This window comes from Hemiscyllium ocellatum, chromosome 2, assembly GCF_020745735.1.
Source record: "Hemiscyllium ocellatum isolate sHemOce1 chromosome 2, sHemOce1.pat.X.cur, whole genome shotgun sequence".
NCBI lineage: Eukaryota > Metazoa > Chordata > Chondrichthyes > Orectolobiformes > Hemiscylliidae > Hemiscyllium > Hemiscyllium ocellatum.
Window position 1 is genome coordinate 2,159,681 of NC_083402.1, and position 13,596 is coordinate 2,173,276.

General features: G+C 56.0%; 1 protein-coding gene across 1 annotated transcript in view; it reads left to right on the forward strand.

Moving 5' to 3' along the window:
* The window catches only part of prlra (prolactin receptor a), a 51,496-nt gene that overhangs the window by 26,061 nt on the left and 11,839 nt on the right, over positions 1 to 13,596 (forward strand). Inside the window, exons 4-6 of the mRNA XM_060847112.1 lie at positions 3,037 to 3,178; positions 9,046 to 9,145; positions 10,472 to 10,532. Of these exons, the coding sequence (XP_060703095.1) occupies positions 3,037 to 3,178; positions 9,046 to 9,145; positions 10,472 to 10,532 (303 nt within the window). The remainder of the gene's footprint in view (positions 1 to 3,036; positions 3,179 to 9,045; positions 9,146 to 10,471; positions 10,533 to 13,596) is intronic.

Consider the following 13,596-nt stretch of genomic DNA (forward strand, 5'->3'; position numbering starts at 1 on the left):
CCTGTCCCTCTCTCTCTGTGCTCCCTGTAATGTCCTGTCCCTCTCTCTCTGTGCTCCCCGTAATGCCCTGTCCCTCTCTCTCTGTGCTCCCTGTAATGCCCTGTCCCCCTCTCTCTGTGCTCCCTGTAATGCCCTGTCCCTCTCTCTCTGTGCTCCTGTAATGCCCTGTCCCTCTCTCTCTGTGCTCCCTGTAATGCCCTGTCCCTCTCTCTCTGTGCTCCCTGTAATGCCCTGTCCCCTCTCTCTCTGTGCTCCCTGTAATGCCCTGTCCCTCTCTCTCTGTGCTCCCTGTAATGCCCTGTCCCCCCTCTCTCTGTGCTCCCTGTAATGCCCTGTCCCCCTCTCTCTCTGTGCTCCCTGTAATGCCCTGTCCCTCTCTCTCTGTGCTCCCTGTAATGTCCTGTCCCTCTCTCTCTGTGCTCCCTGTAATGCCCTGTCCCTCTCTCTCTGTGCTCCCTGTAATGCCCTGTCCCTCTCTCTCTGTGCTCCCTGTAATGCCCTGTCCCTCTCTCTCTGTGCTCCCTGTAATGTCCTGTCCCCCTCTCTCTGTGCTCCCTGTAATGCCCTGTCCCTCTCTCTCTGTGCTCCCTGTAATACCCTGTCCCCCTTTCTCTCTGTGCTCCCTGTAATGCCCTGTCCCTCTCTCTCTGTGCTCCCTGTAATGTCCTGTCCCTCTCTCTCTGTGCTCCCTGTAATGCCCTGTCCCTCTCTCTCTGTGCTCCCTGTAATGTCCTGTCCCTCTCTCTCTGTGCTCCCTGTAATGCCCTGTCCCTCTCTCTCTGTGCTCCCTGTAATGTCCTGTCCCTCTCTCTCTGTGCTCCCTGTAATGCCCTGTCCCCCTCTCTCTGTGCTCCCTGTAATGCCCTGTCCCCCTCTCTCTCTGTGCTCCCTGTAATGCCCTGTCCCTCTCTCTCTGTGCTCCCTGTAATGACCTGTCCCCCTCTCTCTGTGCTCCCTGTAATGCCCTGTCCCTCTCTCTCTGTGCTCCCTGTAATGCCCTGTCCCTCTCTCTCTGTGCTCCCTGTAATGCCCTGTCCCTCTCTCTCTGTGCTCCCTGTAATGCCCTGTCCCTCTCTCTCTGTGCTCCCTGTAATGCCCTGTCCCCCCTCTCTCTGTGCTCCCTGTAATGCCCTGTCCCCCCTCTCTCTGTGCTCCCTGTAATGCCCTGTCCCCCCTCTCTCTGTGCTCCCTGTAATGCCCTGTCCCCCTCTCTCTGTGCTCCCTGTAATGCCCTGTCCCTCTCTCTCTGTGCTCCCTGTAATGCCCTGTCCCTCTCTCTCTGTGCTCCCTGTAATGCCCTGTCCCCCCTCTCTCTGTGCTCCCTGTAATGCCCTGTCCCCCCTCTCTCTGTGCTCCCTGTAATGCCCTGTCCCCCCTCTCTCTGTGCTCCCTGTAATGCCCTGTCCCTCTCTCTCTGTGCTCCCTGTAATGCCCTGTCCCTCTCTCTCTGTGCTCCCTGTAATGCCCTGTCCCCCTCTCTCTCTGTGCTCCCTGTAATACCCTGTCCCCCTCTCTCTCTGTGCTCCCTGTAATGCCCTGTCCCTCTCTCTCTGTGCTCCCTGTAATGCCCTGTCCCTCTCTCTCTGTGCTCCCTGTAATGCCCTGTCTCTCTCTCTCTGTGCTCCCTGTAATACCCTGTCCCTCTCTCTCTGTGCTCCCTGTAATGCCCTGTCCCCCTCTCTCTCTGTGCTCCCTGTAATGCCCTGTCCCTCTCTCTCTGTGCTCCCTGTAATACCCTGTCCCTCTCTCTCTGTGCTCCCTGTAATGCCCTGTCCCTCTCTCTCTGTGCTCCCTGTAATGCCCTGTCTCTCTCTCTCAGTGCTCCCTGTAATACCCTGTCTCTCTCTCTCTGTGCTCCCTGTAATGCCCTGTCCCCCCTCTCTCTGTGCTCCCTGTAATGCCCTGTCCCTCTCTCTCTGTGCTCCCTGTAATACCCTGTCCCCCTCTCTCTCTGTGCTCCCTGTAATGCCCTGTCCCTCTCTCTCTGTGCTCCCTGTAATGCCCTGTCCCTCTCTCTCAGTGCTCCCTGTAATGCCCTGTCCCTCTCTCTCTGTGCTCCCTGTAATGCCCTGTCTCTCTCTCTCTGTGCTCCCTGTAATGCCCTGTCCCCCCCTCTCTCTGTGCTCCCTGTAATGCCCTGTCCCTCTCTCTCTGTGCTCCCTGTAATACCCTGTCCCCCTCTCTCTCTGTGCTCCCTGTAATGCCCTGTCCCTCTCTCTCTGTGCTCCCTGTAATGCCCTGTCCCTCTCTCTCAGTGCTCCCTGTAATGCCCTGTCTCTCTCTCTCTGTGCTCCCTGTAATGCCCTGTCCCCCCTCTCTCTGTGCTCCCTGTAATGCCCTGTCCCCCCTCTCTCTGTGCTCCCTGTAATGCCCTGTCCCCCTCTCTCTGTGCTCCCTGTAATGCCCTGTCCCCCTCTCTCTCTGTGCTCCCTGTAATGCCCTGTCCCTCTCTCTCTGTGCTCCCTGTAATGCCCTGTCCCTCTCTCTCTGTGCTCCCTGTAATGTCCTGTCCCTCTCTCTCTGTGCTCCCTGTAATGCCCTGTCCCCCTCTCTCTCTGTGCTCCCTGTAATGCCCTGTCCCTCTCTCTCTGTGCTCCCTGTAATGCCCTGTCCCCCCCTCTCTCTGTGCTCCCTGTAATGCCCTGTCCCTCTCTCTCTGTGCTCCCTGTAATGCCCTGTCCCTCTCTCTCTGTGCTCCCTGTAATGCCCTGTCCCCCCCTCTCTCAGTGCTCCCTGTAATGCCCTGTCCCCCCTCTCTCTGTGCTCCCTGTAATGCCCTGTCCCTCTCTCTCTGTGCTCCCTGTAATGCCCTGTCCCCCCCTCTCTCTGTGCTCCCTGTAATGCCCTGTCCCTCTCTCTCTGTGCTCCCTGTAATGCCCTGTCCCTCTCTCTCTCTGTGCTCCCTGTAATACCCTGTCCCTCTCTCTCTGTGCTCCCTGTAATGCCCTGTCCCTCTCTCTCTGTGCTCCCTGTAATGCCCTGTCCCTCTCTCTCTCTGTGCTCCCTGTAATGCCCTGTCCCCCTCTCTCTCGGCAGTATTTTTACGTTGGTTTGGGGACACAGTTCACGACCTTCAGCTTGTGGCCGGATTCGGCCTACCTGGTTGAGGTTCACTGTAAGGCCGACCATGGCGTCTGGAGTGAGTGGAGCCCCCGGTCTTGGATCACCACCCCCCAGGGTAAGTCTGCTCGCTGCTTGGTCCAACACCCGTCCCGATAGTGATGGCTTTGGCAGGGACTGAGGGAGATGGCCACTCAGCCAGCTGTCGACCTGCTCCATGAGGTGGACAGCGACAGGGTCGCGAGGGGCTGAGAAGGAGCTGCTGTCCCCACAGGGGCTGGCAAGTGGGATGTTCGTACTGCTAACTCTGGGCCAGGAAGGCAGAGTCATGGCTGGGCCCTATATTTATTACCTGTCCCTAGTTGCCCCTTGAGAGGGTGGGGGTGAGCTGCCTTCCTGACCCGCTGCAGTCCATGTGCTGTAGGGTGACTCACAATGTCCCTGAGGGAGGGAATTCCAGGATTCTGACCCAGTGACACTGAAGGAACAATGATATATCTCTCTACTGAGTGTGGGTGGGGGGAGGGAGGGGATGGTACACACTGCTGTTACTGAGTGTGGGTGGGGGGAGGGAGGGGATGGTACACACTGCTGTTACTGAGTGTCGGGGGGGGAGGGAGGGGATGGTACACACTGCTGTTACTGAGCGTGGGTGGGGGAGGGAGGGGATGGTACACACTGCTGTTACTGAGTGTGGGTGGGGGGAGGGAGGGGATGGTACACACTGCTGTTACTGAGTGTGGGTGGGGGGAGGGAGGGGATGGTACACACTGCTGTTACTGAGTGTTGGTGGGGGAGGGAGGGGATGGTACACACTGCTGTTACTGAGTCGGTGGGGGAGGGAGGGGATGGTACACACTGCTGTTACTGAGTGTGGGTGGGGGGGAGGGAGGGGATGGTACACACTGCTGTTACTGAGTGTTGGTGGGGGGGAGGGAGGGGATGGTACACACTGCTGTTACTGAGTGTCGGTGGGGGGAGGGAGGGGATGGTACACACTGCTGTTACTGAGTGTGGGTGGGGGAGGGAGGGGATGGTACACACTGCTGTTACTGAGTGTGGGTGGGGGAGGGAGGGAATGGTACACACTGCTGTTACTGAGTGTGGGGGGGGGAGGGAGGGGATGGTACACACTGCTGTTACTGAGTATCGGTGGGGGGAGGGAGGGGATGGTACCCACTGCTGTTACTGAGTGTCGGTAGGGGGAGGGAGGGGATGGTACACACTGCTGTTACTGAGTGTCGGTGGGGGGAGGGAGGGGATGGTACACACTGCTGTTACTGAGTATCGGTGGGGGAGGGAGGGGATGGTACACACTGCTGTTACTGAGTGTGGGTGGGGGGAGGGAGGGGATGGTACACACTGCTGTTACTGAGTGTGGGTGGGGGAGGGAGGGGATGGTACACACTGCTGTTACTGAGTGTGGGTGGGGGAGGGAGGGGATGGTACACACTGCTGTTACTGAGTGTCGGTGGGGGAGGGAGGGGATGGTACACACTGCTGTTACTGAGTGTGGGTGGGGGAGGGAGGGGATGGTACACACTGCTGTTACTGAGTATCGGTGGGGGGAGGGAGGGGATGGTACACACTGCTGTTAGTGAGCGTCGGTGGGGGGAGGGAGGGGACGGTACACACTGCTGTTACTGAGTGTGGGTGGGGGGAGGGAGGGGATGGTACACACTGCTGTTACTGAGTGTGGGTGGGGGGAGGGGATGTTTGAGGACGTGGTGCCAATTAAGCAGATTGCTTTGTCCTGGATGGTGTTGAGCTTCTTGAGTGTTGTTGGAGCTGCCCCCATCCAGGGCAAGGGGGGAGTTTTCCATCCCACTCCTGCCTTGTGCCTTGTCGATGGCGAACAGCCTTTCGGGAGTCAGGTGGGGAGTTACTCACCGCAGTATTCCCAGCCTCTGACCTGCTCCTACGGTCACTGTGTTTCTGTGGCCAGTCCAGTTTGGTTCAATGGGAACTCCCAGGATGTTGCCCGTGGGCGATTCAGTGATTGTAAATCTATTGAATGTCAAGGGGTGGTGGTCAGATTGTCTCTGGTTGGTGATGGTCATTGCCTGGTATGTGTGTGGTGCGAATGTTACTTGCCACTTGTCAGCCCAAGCCTGGAGATTGTCCCGATCTTGTTGTATGTGAACACGGCCTGTGTCAGTGCCTGAGGAGTTGTGAACGGGGCTGAATGCTGGGTAATCATTGGGGACCATCCCCCACTTCGGACCTTATGGTGGAGGGAAGGTCATTGATGAAGCAGCTGAAGGTGGAGGGACTCCTGCAGAAACGAACCCAGCAGGGGGATGGGAACCGGGATTGTAGTTCCAGTGCCCAGGAGGCTGAGGGTAGTCAGGTCAGAGATATGGTTTCAAGGTCACAAGAGTTACCGACAAGCAGGAAGGTGGTTTGAAGTGTGTCTCCTTCAACACCAGGAGCATCCGGAATAAGGTGGGTGAACTTGCAGCATGGGTTGGTACCTGAGACTTCGATGTTGTGGCCATTTCGGAGACATGGATAGAGCAGGGACAGGAATGGTTGTTGCAGGTTCCAGGATTTAGATGTTTCAGTAAGAACAGAGAAGGTGGTAAAAGAGGGGGAGGTGTGGCATTGTTGGTCAAGGACAGTATTACAGTTGCTGAAAGGACATTTGGGGACTCGTCAACTGAGGTAGTATGGGCTGAGGTTAGAAACAGGAAAGGAGAGGTCACCCTGTTGGGAGTTTTCTATAGGCCTCCGAATAGTCCCAGAGATGTAGAGGAAAGGATAGGAATGATGATTCTGGATAGGAGTGAGAGAGACAGGGGAGTTGTTATGGGGGACTTCAACTTTCCAAATATTGACTGGAAATTCTATAGTTTGAGTACTGTAGGTGGGTCAGTTTTTGTCCAGTGTGTGCAGGAGGGCTTCCTGACACAGTATGTAGACAGGCCAACACAGGACGAGGCCACATTGGGTTTGGTACTGGGTAATGAGCCCGGCCAGGTGTTAGACTTGGAGGTAGGTGAGCACTTTGGTGATAGTGACCACAATTCGGTTATGTTTACTTCAGTGATGGAAAAGGATAAGTATATACCGCAGGGGAAGAGTTATAGCTGGGGAAAGGCAATGATGATGTGATTAGGCAAGATTTAGGAAGCATAGGATGGGGAAGGAAACTGCAGGGGATGGGCACAATTGAAATGTGGAGCTCATTCAAGGAACAGCTACTGCATGTCCTTGATAAATATGTACCAAACAGGCAGGGAGGAAGCTGTAGAGCGCGGGAGCCGTGGTTTACTGAAGAAGTTAAATCTCTTGTCAAGAGGAAGAAGAAGGCTTACGTTAGGATGGGATGTGAAGGCTCAGTTAGGGCACGTGCGGGTTACAAGGTAGTCAGGAAAGACCTAAAGAGAGAGCTCAGAAGAGCCAGGAGGAGACATGAGAAGTTGTTGGAGGATAGGATCAGGGTAAACCCTAAGGCTTTCTATAGGTATTTAAGGAATAAAAGAATGACGAGAGTAAGATTAGGGCCAATCAAGGAAGCCAGGGAGGAGATTACCGAGCCATTGGCATTGATCTTTAAATCGTCATTGTCTTCAGGAATAGTGCCAGAAGACTGGAGGATAGCAAATGTGGTTCCCCTGTTCTAGAAGGGGAGTAGAGACAACCCTGGTAATTATAGACCAGTGAGCCTCACTTCAGTTGTTGGTAAAGTGTTGGACAAGGTTATAAGAGATAGGATTTATAATCATCTAGAAAAGAATAATTTGATTAGGGAGAGTCAGCACGGTTTTGTGAAGGGTAGGTCGTGTCTCACAAACCTTATTGAGTTCTTTGAGAAAGTGACCAAACAGGTAGATAAGAGGTTATCCGCAAACACTTCCCCCACCCCCCACTCCCCCCACCTCCCCACCCCCACCCCCACCCCCACCCACGCTCAGCCGCAGTAGCATGTGCTCCCAGAAGAATACTGGCTCCTCAATTCCATTTTAATATTCTGCTCAGAAACAAAGCACTGTCTATGCTGGAAAAACTCAAAACGTTTCAGGTCCAGTCAGCCTTTCTCAGGACTGATAGTGACTCAGAAAAGGTTGGAATATAATGTTGGTCCATGTCATACACTTCACAATGACTCTCCTGTTTTCGGCTCTACTTTTCCGCGCACTAATTTCTCTAAAAGATTTGTAGATGTTCCCTTTTCAGTTCTGTGAATGTCTATCTTGCTGAGATTCCGCACCTCACCTGCTAACCCAGCGGACAGTGACACTGGGTCTCGCCAGAGGAAGACCAGGTTTGATTCCTGCACTGGCTGAGGTGACCATGAAGGACTCTCTTTGTCACCCTCTCCCCTCCCTGAGGCACAGTGACCCTCCGGTGAAGCCCCCAGCAGTTGTCTCTGTCTCTGTCTCTGTAATGAGAGAGGAGCCCCAGCTGGGAGCTGCCTTTCCCTGGCTCTGAGCCTGGTTTTAGCTCCTTGCTGCTGAGTTCAGTCACTGACCGTCTGGACAAGGAGTTTTTCACATAAAAACATCAAAGTTTATTTACCAGGAAAAGTCAAGGCACAAGCCTTTCATGACACAACATTTATTTGAAATGGTCTTTTGACAAATATTGGAAATAAAGAATCCACCCTTTTATTTCCACATAAACATTCCACACATTCAAATCTCATTCTTTTCCACTTTAAACTCCCTTTAATTAGACCGTACGACATAGGAGTGGAAGTAAGGCCATTCGGCCCATCCAGTTCACTCCACCATTCAATCATGGCTGATGGCCATTTCAACTCCACTTACCCACACTCTCTCCATAGCCCTTAATTCCTCGTGACATCAAGAATTTATCAATCTCTGCCTTGAAGACATTTACCGTCCCCGCCTCCACTGCACTCCATGGCAATGAATTCCACAGGCTCACCACTCTCTGGCTGAAGAAATGTCTCCGCATTTCTGTTCTGAATTAACCCCCTCTAATTCTAAGGCTGTGCCCATGGGTCCTAGTCTTCCTGCTGAACGGAAACAACCTCCCAGCGACACCCTTTCTGCACCATGCATTATCTTGTAAGTTTCTATTAGATCTCCCCTCAGCCTTCTGAACTGGTACTTTGTATACTTTACTCAAAAACTGCAGGAATTTATGTAAAACTCCGTTCTCTCACTTTTCAGATTAGAATCAATCTAAACATCAGGCCATAGACAGAGAACACAGGGGGCTAACACCTTCAACATATTGTCTAGCTATCACCATTGTTAACAGCTAACCCGAGAATACAACTTTAAAAAGAAGGGTTTTGTGATTTACACATGAAAGAAGTGAAACTATCACTGTATTCTAACAGATGAAAGGCTTAACAGACAATCAATTTTTCAATGTATAATTTCAGTTACATCACACTGTAAATTTTTGCTATAAATTCTGTTACGATCGAGCCCTCCACTACCACCTGATGAAGGAGCGTCGCTCCGAAAACTAGTGTGCTTCCAATTAAACCTGTTGGACTATAACCTGGTGTTGTGTGATTTTTAACTTTGTCCACCCCAGTCCAACACCGGCATCTCCAAATCCTTTAGATAATGTCTCTTATAAGCTCCTTCAACAAACTGCTCTCACGGCCCTGAGCACGGATTCGTTAAACTTCTCAGCCAGACTGTTCGGTTCCTGCAGGTTTCCAGGAGGGGTTTCTCATGCCCCAGCTGTTTTAGAGCTTGCCAAACATCCCCGCTGCTAAGACAGCCGGTTTCTAACTCAGCACATCTTTCATACACACTCAAGAGTTCTCTCTCTGTCTCATTCTCTTGTTTTCAATACTATTCACTTTCCAAATAATATGAACACAAAGTGAACTTTCCTTAAACCTTCCAACCCTGCCCTGGTGTTTGCTAACTGACAGGATAATTCACACCCCAGTGTAAAGCTGATGAGGAGGGTATCAGGACAGAGCTGGACGTACAATGCTATGTTTCGCTGGAAACAGGAGGCAGGGGTTGATGTTATTGTTCTGTGTCACAGCCCCTGGGATATTGGCACCTGGTGTGTGGATTGCGATTACTACTCTGTCCTGTCTGATTGGGCTAGCTCTCATTGCTGTCTTCATCATGAAGATTGACAGGTAAAGAATTCATCAGAGATTTGTTCATTGGGGTCGGTCATTAGACAGTAAACTCCTTACTCTACTGACCTTGTGCCCAACTCACTGACCCCAATTCATTTCTGACCTTGGTGTCCTCCTCTTGACCCCTGACCCACCTTATGACCCCTGACCCACCCATTGCCTTTGGCCCTCCTACTGCTCCAGATCCATCCAAAAGTCAGAACTGACCTCTGATACTTGGCCCAACACCCTGAACCCCTCATCACCCCTGACCCCTGAATGAGCCTTGGCCCCCGAATCCAATCCATGGATCACCCAAGTCACTCACCCAACCACACGGCTCATCCAGAACCCCCACCAGGCCAAGAGAGGGCAGGGGTGGGGTGGGTGTGGGAGGGGAGGGTCAGGAGGGTGGGGGAGACAGTGGGTCTGGGGTGGGGAGGGTGAGGGGGGTGAGGGGGAGGAGGTGAGTCTGGGTGGATACGGTGAGGGAGGGAGGGTGGGGACGGTGAGGGGGTGGGTTTGGGTGGGGTGGGTGAGGGAGGGTCAGGAAGGGAGGGTGGGGACGGTGAGGTGGTGGGTCTGGGTGAGGATGGTGAGGGAAGGTGGGGATGGTGAGGGGGTGGGGGAGGGGGTGGGTCTGGGTGGGATGGGTGAGGATGGTGAGGGAGGGTGGGGATGGTGAAGGGGTGGGGGAGGGGGTGGGTCTGGGTGGGGTGGGTGAGGACGGTGCGGGAGGGTGGGTGAAGGAGGGTGGGTGAGGGAGGGTGGGGACGGTGAGGGGGTGGGTTTGGGTGGGGTGGGTGAGGGAGGGTCAGGAAGGGAGGGTGGGGATGGTGAAGGGGTGGGGGAGGGGTGGGTCTGGGTAGGGTGGGTGAGGACGGTGCGGGAGGGTGGGTGAAGGAGGGTGGGTGAGGGAGGGTGGGGACGGTGAGGGGGTGGGTTTGGGTGGGGTGGGTGAGGGAGGGTCGGGGTGGGAGGGTAGGGACGGTGAGCGGGTGGGTCTGGGTGGGGTGGCTGAGGGAAGGTGGGGACGGTGAGGGGGTGGGTCTGGGTGGGGTGGGTGAGGGGGAGGAGGTGGGTCTGGGTGGGTAGGGTGAGGGAGGGTGGGTGAGGGAGGGTGGGGACGGTGAGGGGGTGGGTCTGGGTGGGGTGGGTGCGGGAGGGTGGGGACGGTGAGGGGGTGGGTCTGGGTGGGTACGGTGAGGGAGGGTGGGGATGGTGAGGGGGTGGGTCTGGGTGGGGTGGGTGCGGGAGGGTGGGGGGGGGGGTGTGGGTGCGGGAGGGTGGGGGAGGGGGGGTGGTCTGGCAGATGTGAAGCTGGTATTTCCCTTCTGTTCCCAGGGTGAGGAATTACCTGGTACCAGCTATCCCTGTGCCCAGGATTCGTGGCTTTGACATGAAGGTAACCATTCCAGGCCTGTGTGTCTCTCCTTCAGAATGACCAGAGCTGATGCCCAGCATCTCCCCAGCTCAGAGGGCAGTGCCAGTCTTTGTTGGTGCAACTACAAGTTCCTGGGGTCAGGGCTGCTGCCTGTTGGGTCGGAGGTCGGTGCGATCTATGGACTATCACGATACAGGGCTCTCTTTGCACAATGGGACCCCGGGGCAGGGAGTTAAAGAAGGTGCATTTATTCTCTTCAAAACTTCTAAAATCTATTTTCCACGGGATGTGGTTGTTGACCCTAGTTGCCCCTTGAGAAGGTGGGGGTGAGCTGCCTTCCTGACCCGCTGCAGTCCATGTGCTGTAGGGTGACCTACAATGTCCCTGAGGGAGGGAATCCCAGGATTCTGACCCAGTGACACTGAAGGAACGGGATATATTTCCAAATCAGGATGGGGAGGGGCTTGGAGGGGAACTTGCAGGGGGTGGTGTTCCCATGTACCTGCTGCCCTTGTCCTTCTAGAGGGAAGTGGGGGTGGGTTTGGAAGGTGCTGTCTGAGGATCTTTGGTGAATTTCTGCAGGGCATCTTGTAGATGGTACACACTGCTGTTACTGAGTGTGGGTGGGGGAGGGAGGGGATGGTACACACTGCTGTTACTGAGTGTGGGTGGGGGAGGGAGGGGATGGTACACACTGCTGTTACTGAGGGGGGGTGGGGGAGGGAGGGGATGGTACACACTGCTGTTACTGAGGGGGGGTGGGGGAGGGAGGGGATGGTACACACTGCTGTTACTGAGGGGGGGTGGGGGGAGGGAGGGGATGGTACACACTGCTGTTACTGAGTGTCGGTGGGGGAGGGAGGGGATGGTACACACTGCTGTTACTGAGTCGGTGGGGGGAGGGAGGGGATGGTACACACTGCTGTTACTGAGGGGGGGTGGGGGGAGGGAGGGGATGGTACACACTGCTGTTACTGAGTGTGGGTGGGGGAGGGAGGGGATGGTACACACTGCTGTTACTGAGTGTCGGTGGGGGGAGGGAGGGGATGGTACACACTGCTGTTACTGAGTGTGGGTGGGGGAGGGAGGGGATGGTACACACTGCTGTTACTGAGTGTCGGTGGGGGAGGGAGGGGATGGTACACACTGCTGTTACTGAGTGTCGGTGGGGGGAGGGAGGGGATGGTACACACTGCTGTTACTGAGTGTGGGTGGGGGGAGGGAGGGGATGGTACACACTGCTGTTACTGAGTGTGGGTGGGGGGCGGGAGGGGATGGTACACACTGCTGTTACTGCTGTCCTTTCTCTAATACGATGACTCCCTTCCTATAAATCTCCCCTGTCCCCACTTGAGGGCACTGTCGGATGGTCAGTGCTGTGGGAGTGCCGCACTGTCGGAGGGTCAGTGCTGAGGGAGTGGGTACTGTCGGAGGGTCAGTGCTGTGGGTGTGCCGCACTGTCGGAGGGTCAGTGCTGAGGGAGTGGGTACTGTCGGAGGGTCGGTGCTGTGGGTGTGCCGCACTGTCGGAGGGTCAGTGCTGAGCGAGTGCCTCACTGTTGGAGGGTCAGTGCTGAGGGAGTGCCGCACTGTCGGACGGTCAGTGCTGAGGGAGTGCAGAACTGTCAGAGGATCAGTGCTGAGGGAGTGCAGAACTGTCAGAGGGTCAGTGCTGAGGGAGTGCCGCACTGTCGGTGTGTCTGTGCTGAGGGAGCCCTGCAGTATCGGAGGGTCAGTGCTGAGGGAATGCCGCACTGTCGGAGAATCAGTGCTGAGAGAGTGGGCACTGTCGGAGGATCAGTGCTGAGAGAGTGGGCACTGTCGGAGGGTCAGTGCTGAAGGAGTGCTGCACTGTCGGATGGTCAGTGCTGTGGGAGTGCCGCACTGTGGGAGGGTCAGTGCTGAGGAAGTGGGCACTGTCGGAGGGTCAGTGCTGAGGGAGTGCCTCACTGTCGGAGGGTCAGTGCTGAAGGACTGGGCACTGTTGGAGGTTCAGCGCTGAGGGTGTGCCGCACGGTCGGAGGGTCAGTGCTGAGAGAGTGGGCACTGTCGGAGGGTCAGTGCTGAGTGAGTGCCGCACTGTCGGGGGTCAGTACTGAGGGAGTGCCGCACTGTCTGAGGGTCAGTGCTGAGGGACTGGGCACTGTCGGAGGGTCAGCGCTGAGGGTGTGCCGCACGGTCGGAGGGTCAGTGTTTTAGGAGTGGGCACTATCGGAGGGTCAGTGTTCAGCGGGTGCCTCACTGACAGAGGGTCAGTGCTGAGGGAATGGGCACTGTCGGAGGGTCAGTGCTGAGGGAGTGGGCACTGTCAGAGGGTCAGTGCTGAGGGAGTGCCGCACTGTCGGAGGGTCAGTGCTCAGGCAGTGCCACACTGTTGGGAGTTCAGTGCTGAGGGAGTGGGTACTGTCAGAGGGTCAGTGCTGAGGGAGTGCCGCACTGTTGGAGGGTCAGTGCTGAGGGAGTGCCGCACTGTCGGTGTGTTTGTGCTGAGGGAGCCCTGCACTGTTGGAGGGTCAGTGCTGAGGGAATGCCGCACTGTCGGAGGATCAGTGCTGAGAGGGTGGGCACTGTCGGGGGGTCAGTGCTGAGGGAGTGGGCACTGTCGGATGGTCAGTGCTGAGGGAGTGCCGCACTGTCGGAGGGTCAGTGCTGAGGGAGTGCAGCTCTGTCGAAGGGTCAGTGCTGAGGGAGTGGGCACTGTCGGAGGGTCAGTGCTGAGGGAGTGCCTCACTGTCGGAGGGGCAGTGCTGAGGGAGTAGCCGCACTGTCGGAGGGGCAGTGCTGAGGGAGTGCCGCACTGTCGGAGGGTCAGTGCTGAGGGAATGGGCACTGTCGGAGGATCAGTGCTGAGGGAGTGCCGCACTGTCGGAGGGTCAGTGCTGAGGGAATGGGCACTGTTGGAGGGTCAGTGCTGAGGGAGTGCCGCACTGTCGGAGGGTGAGTGCTGAGGGAGTGCCACACTGTCGGTGGGTCAGTGCTGAGTGAGTGCCGCACTGTCGGAGGGTCAGTGCTGAGGGAATGGGCACTGTCGGAGGATCAGTGCTGAGGGAGTGCCGCACTGTCGGCGGGTCAGTGCTGAGGGAATG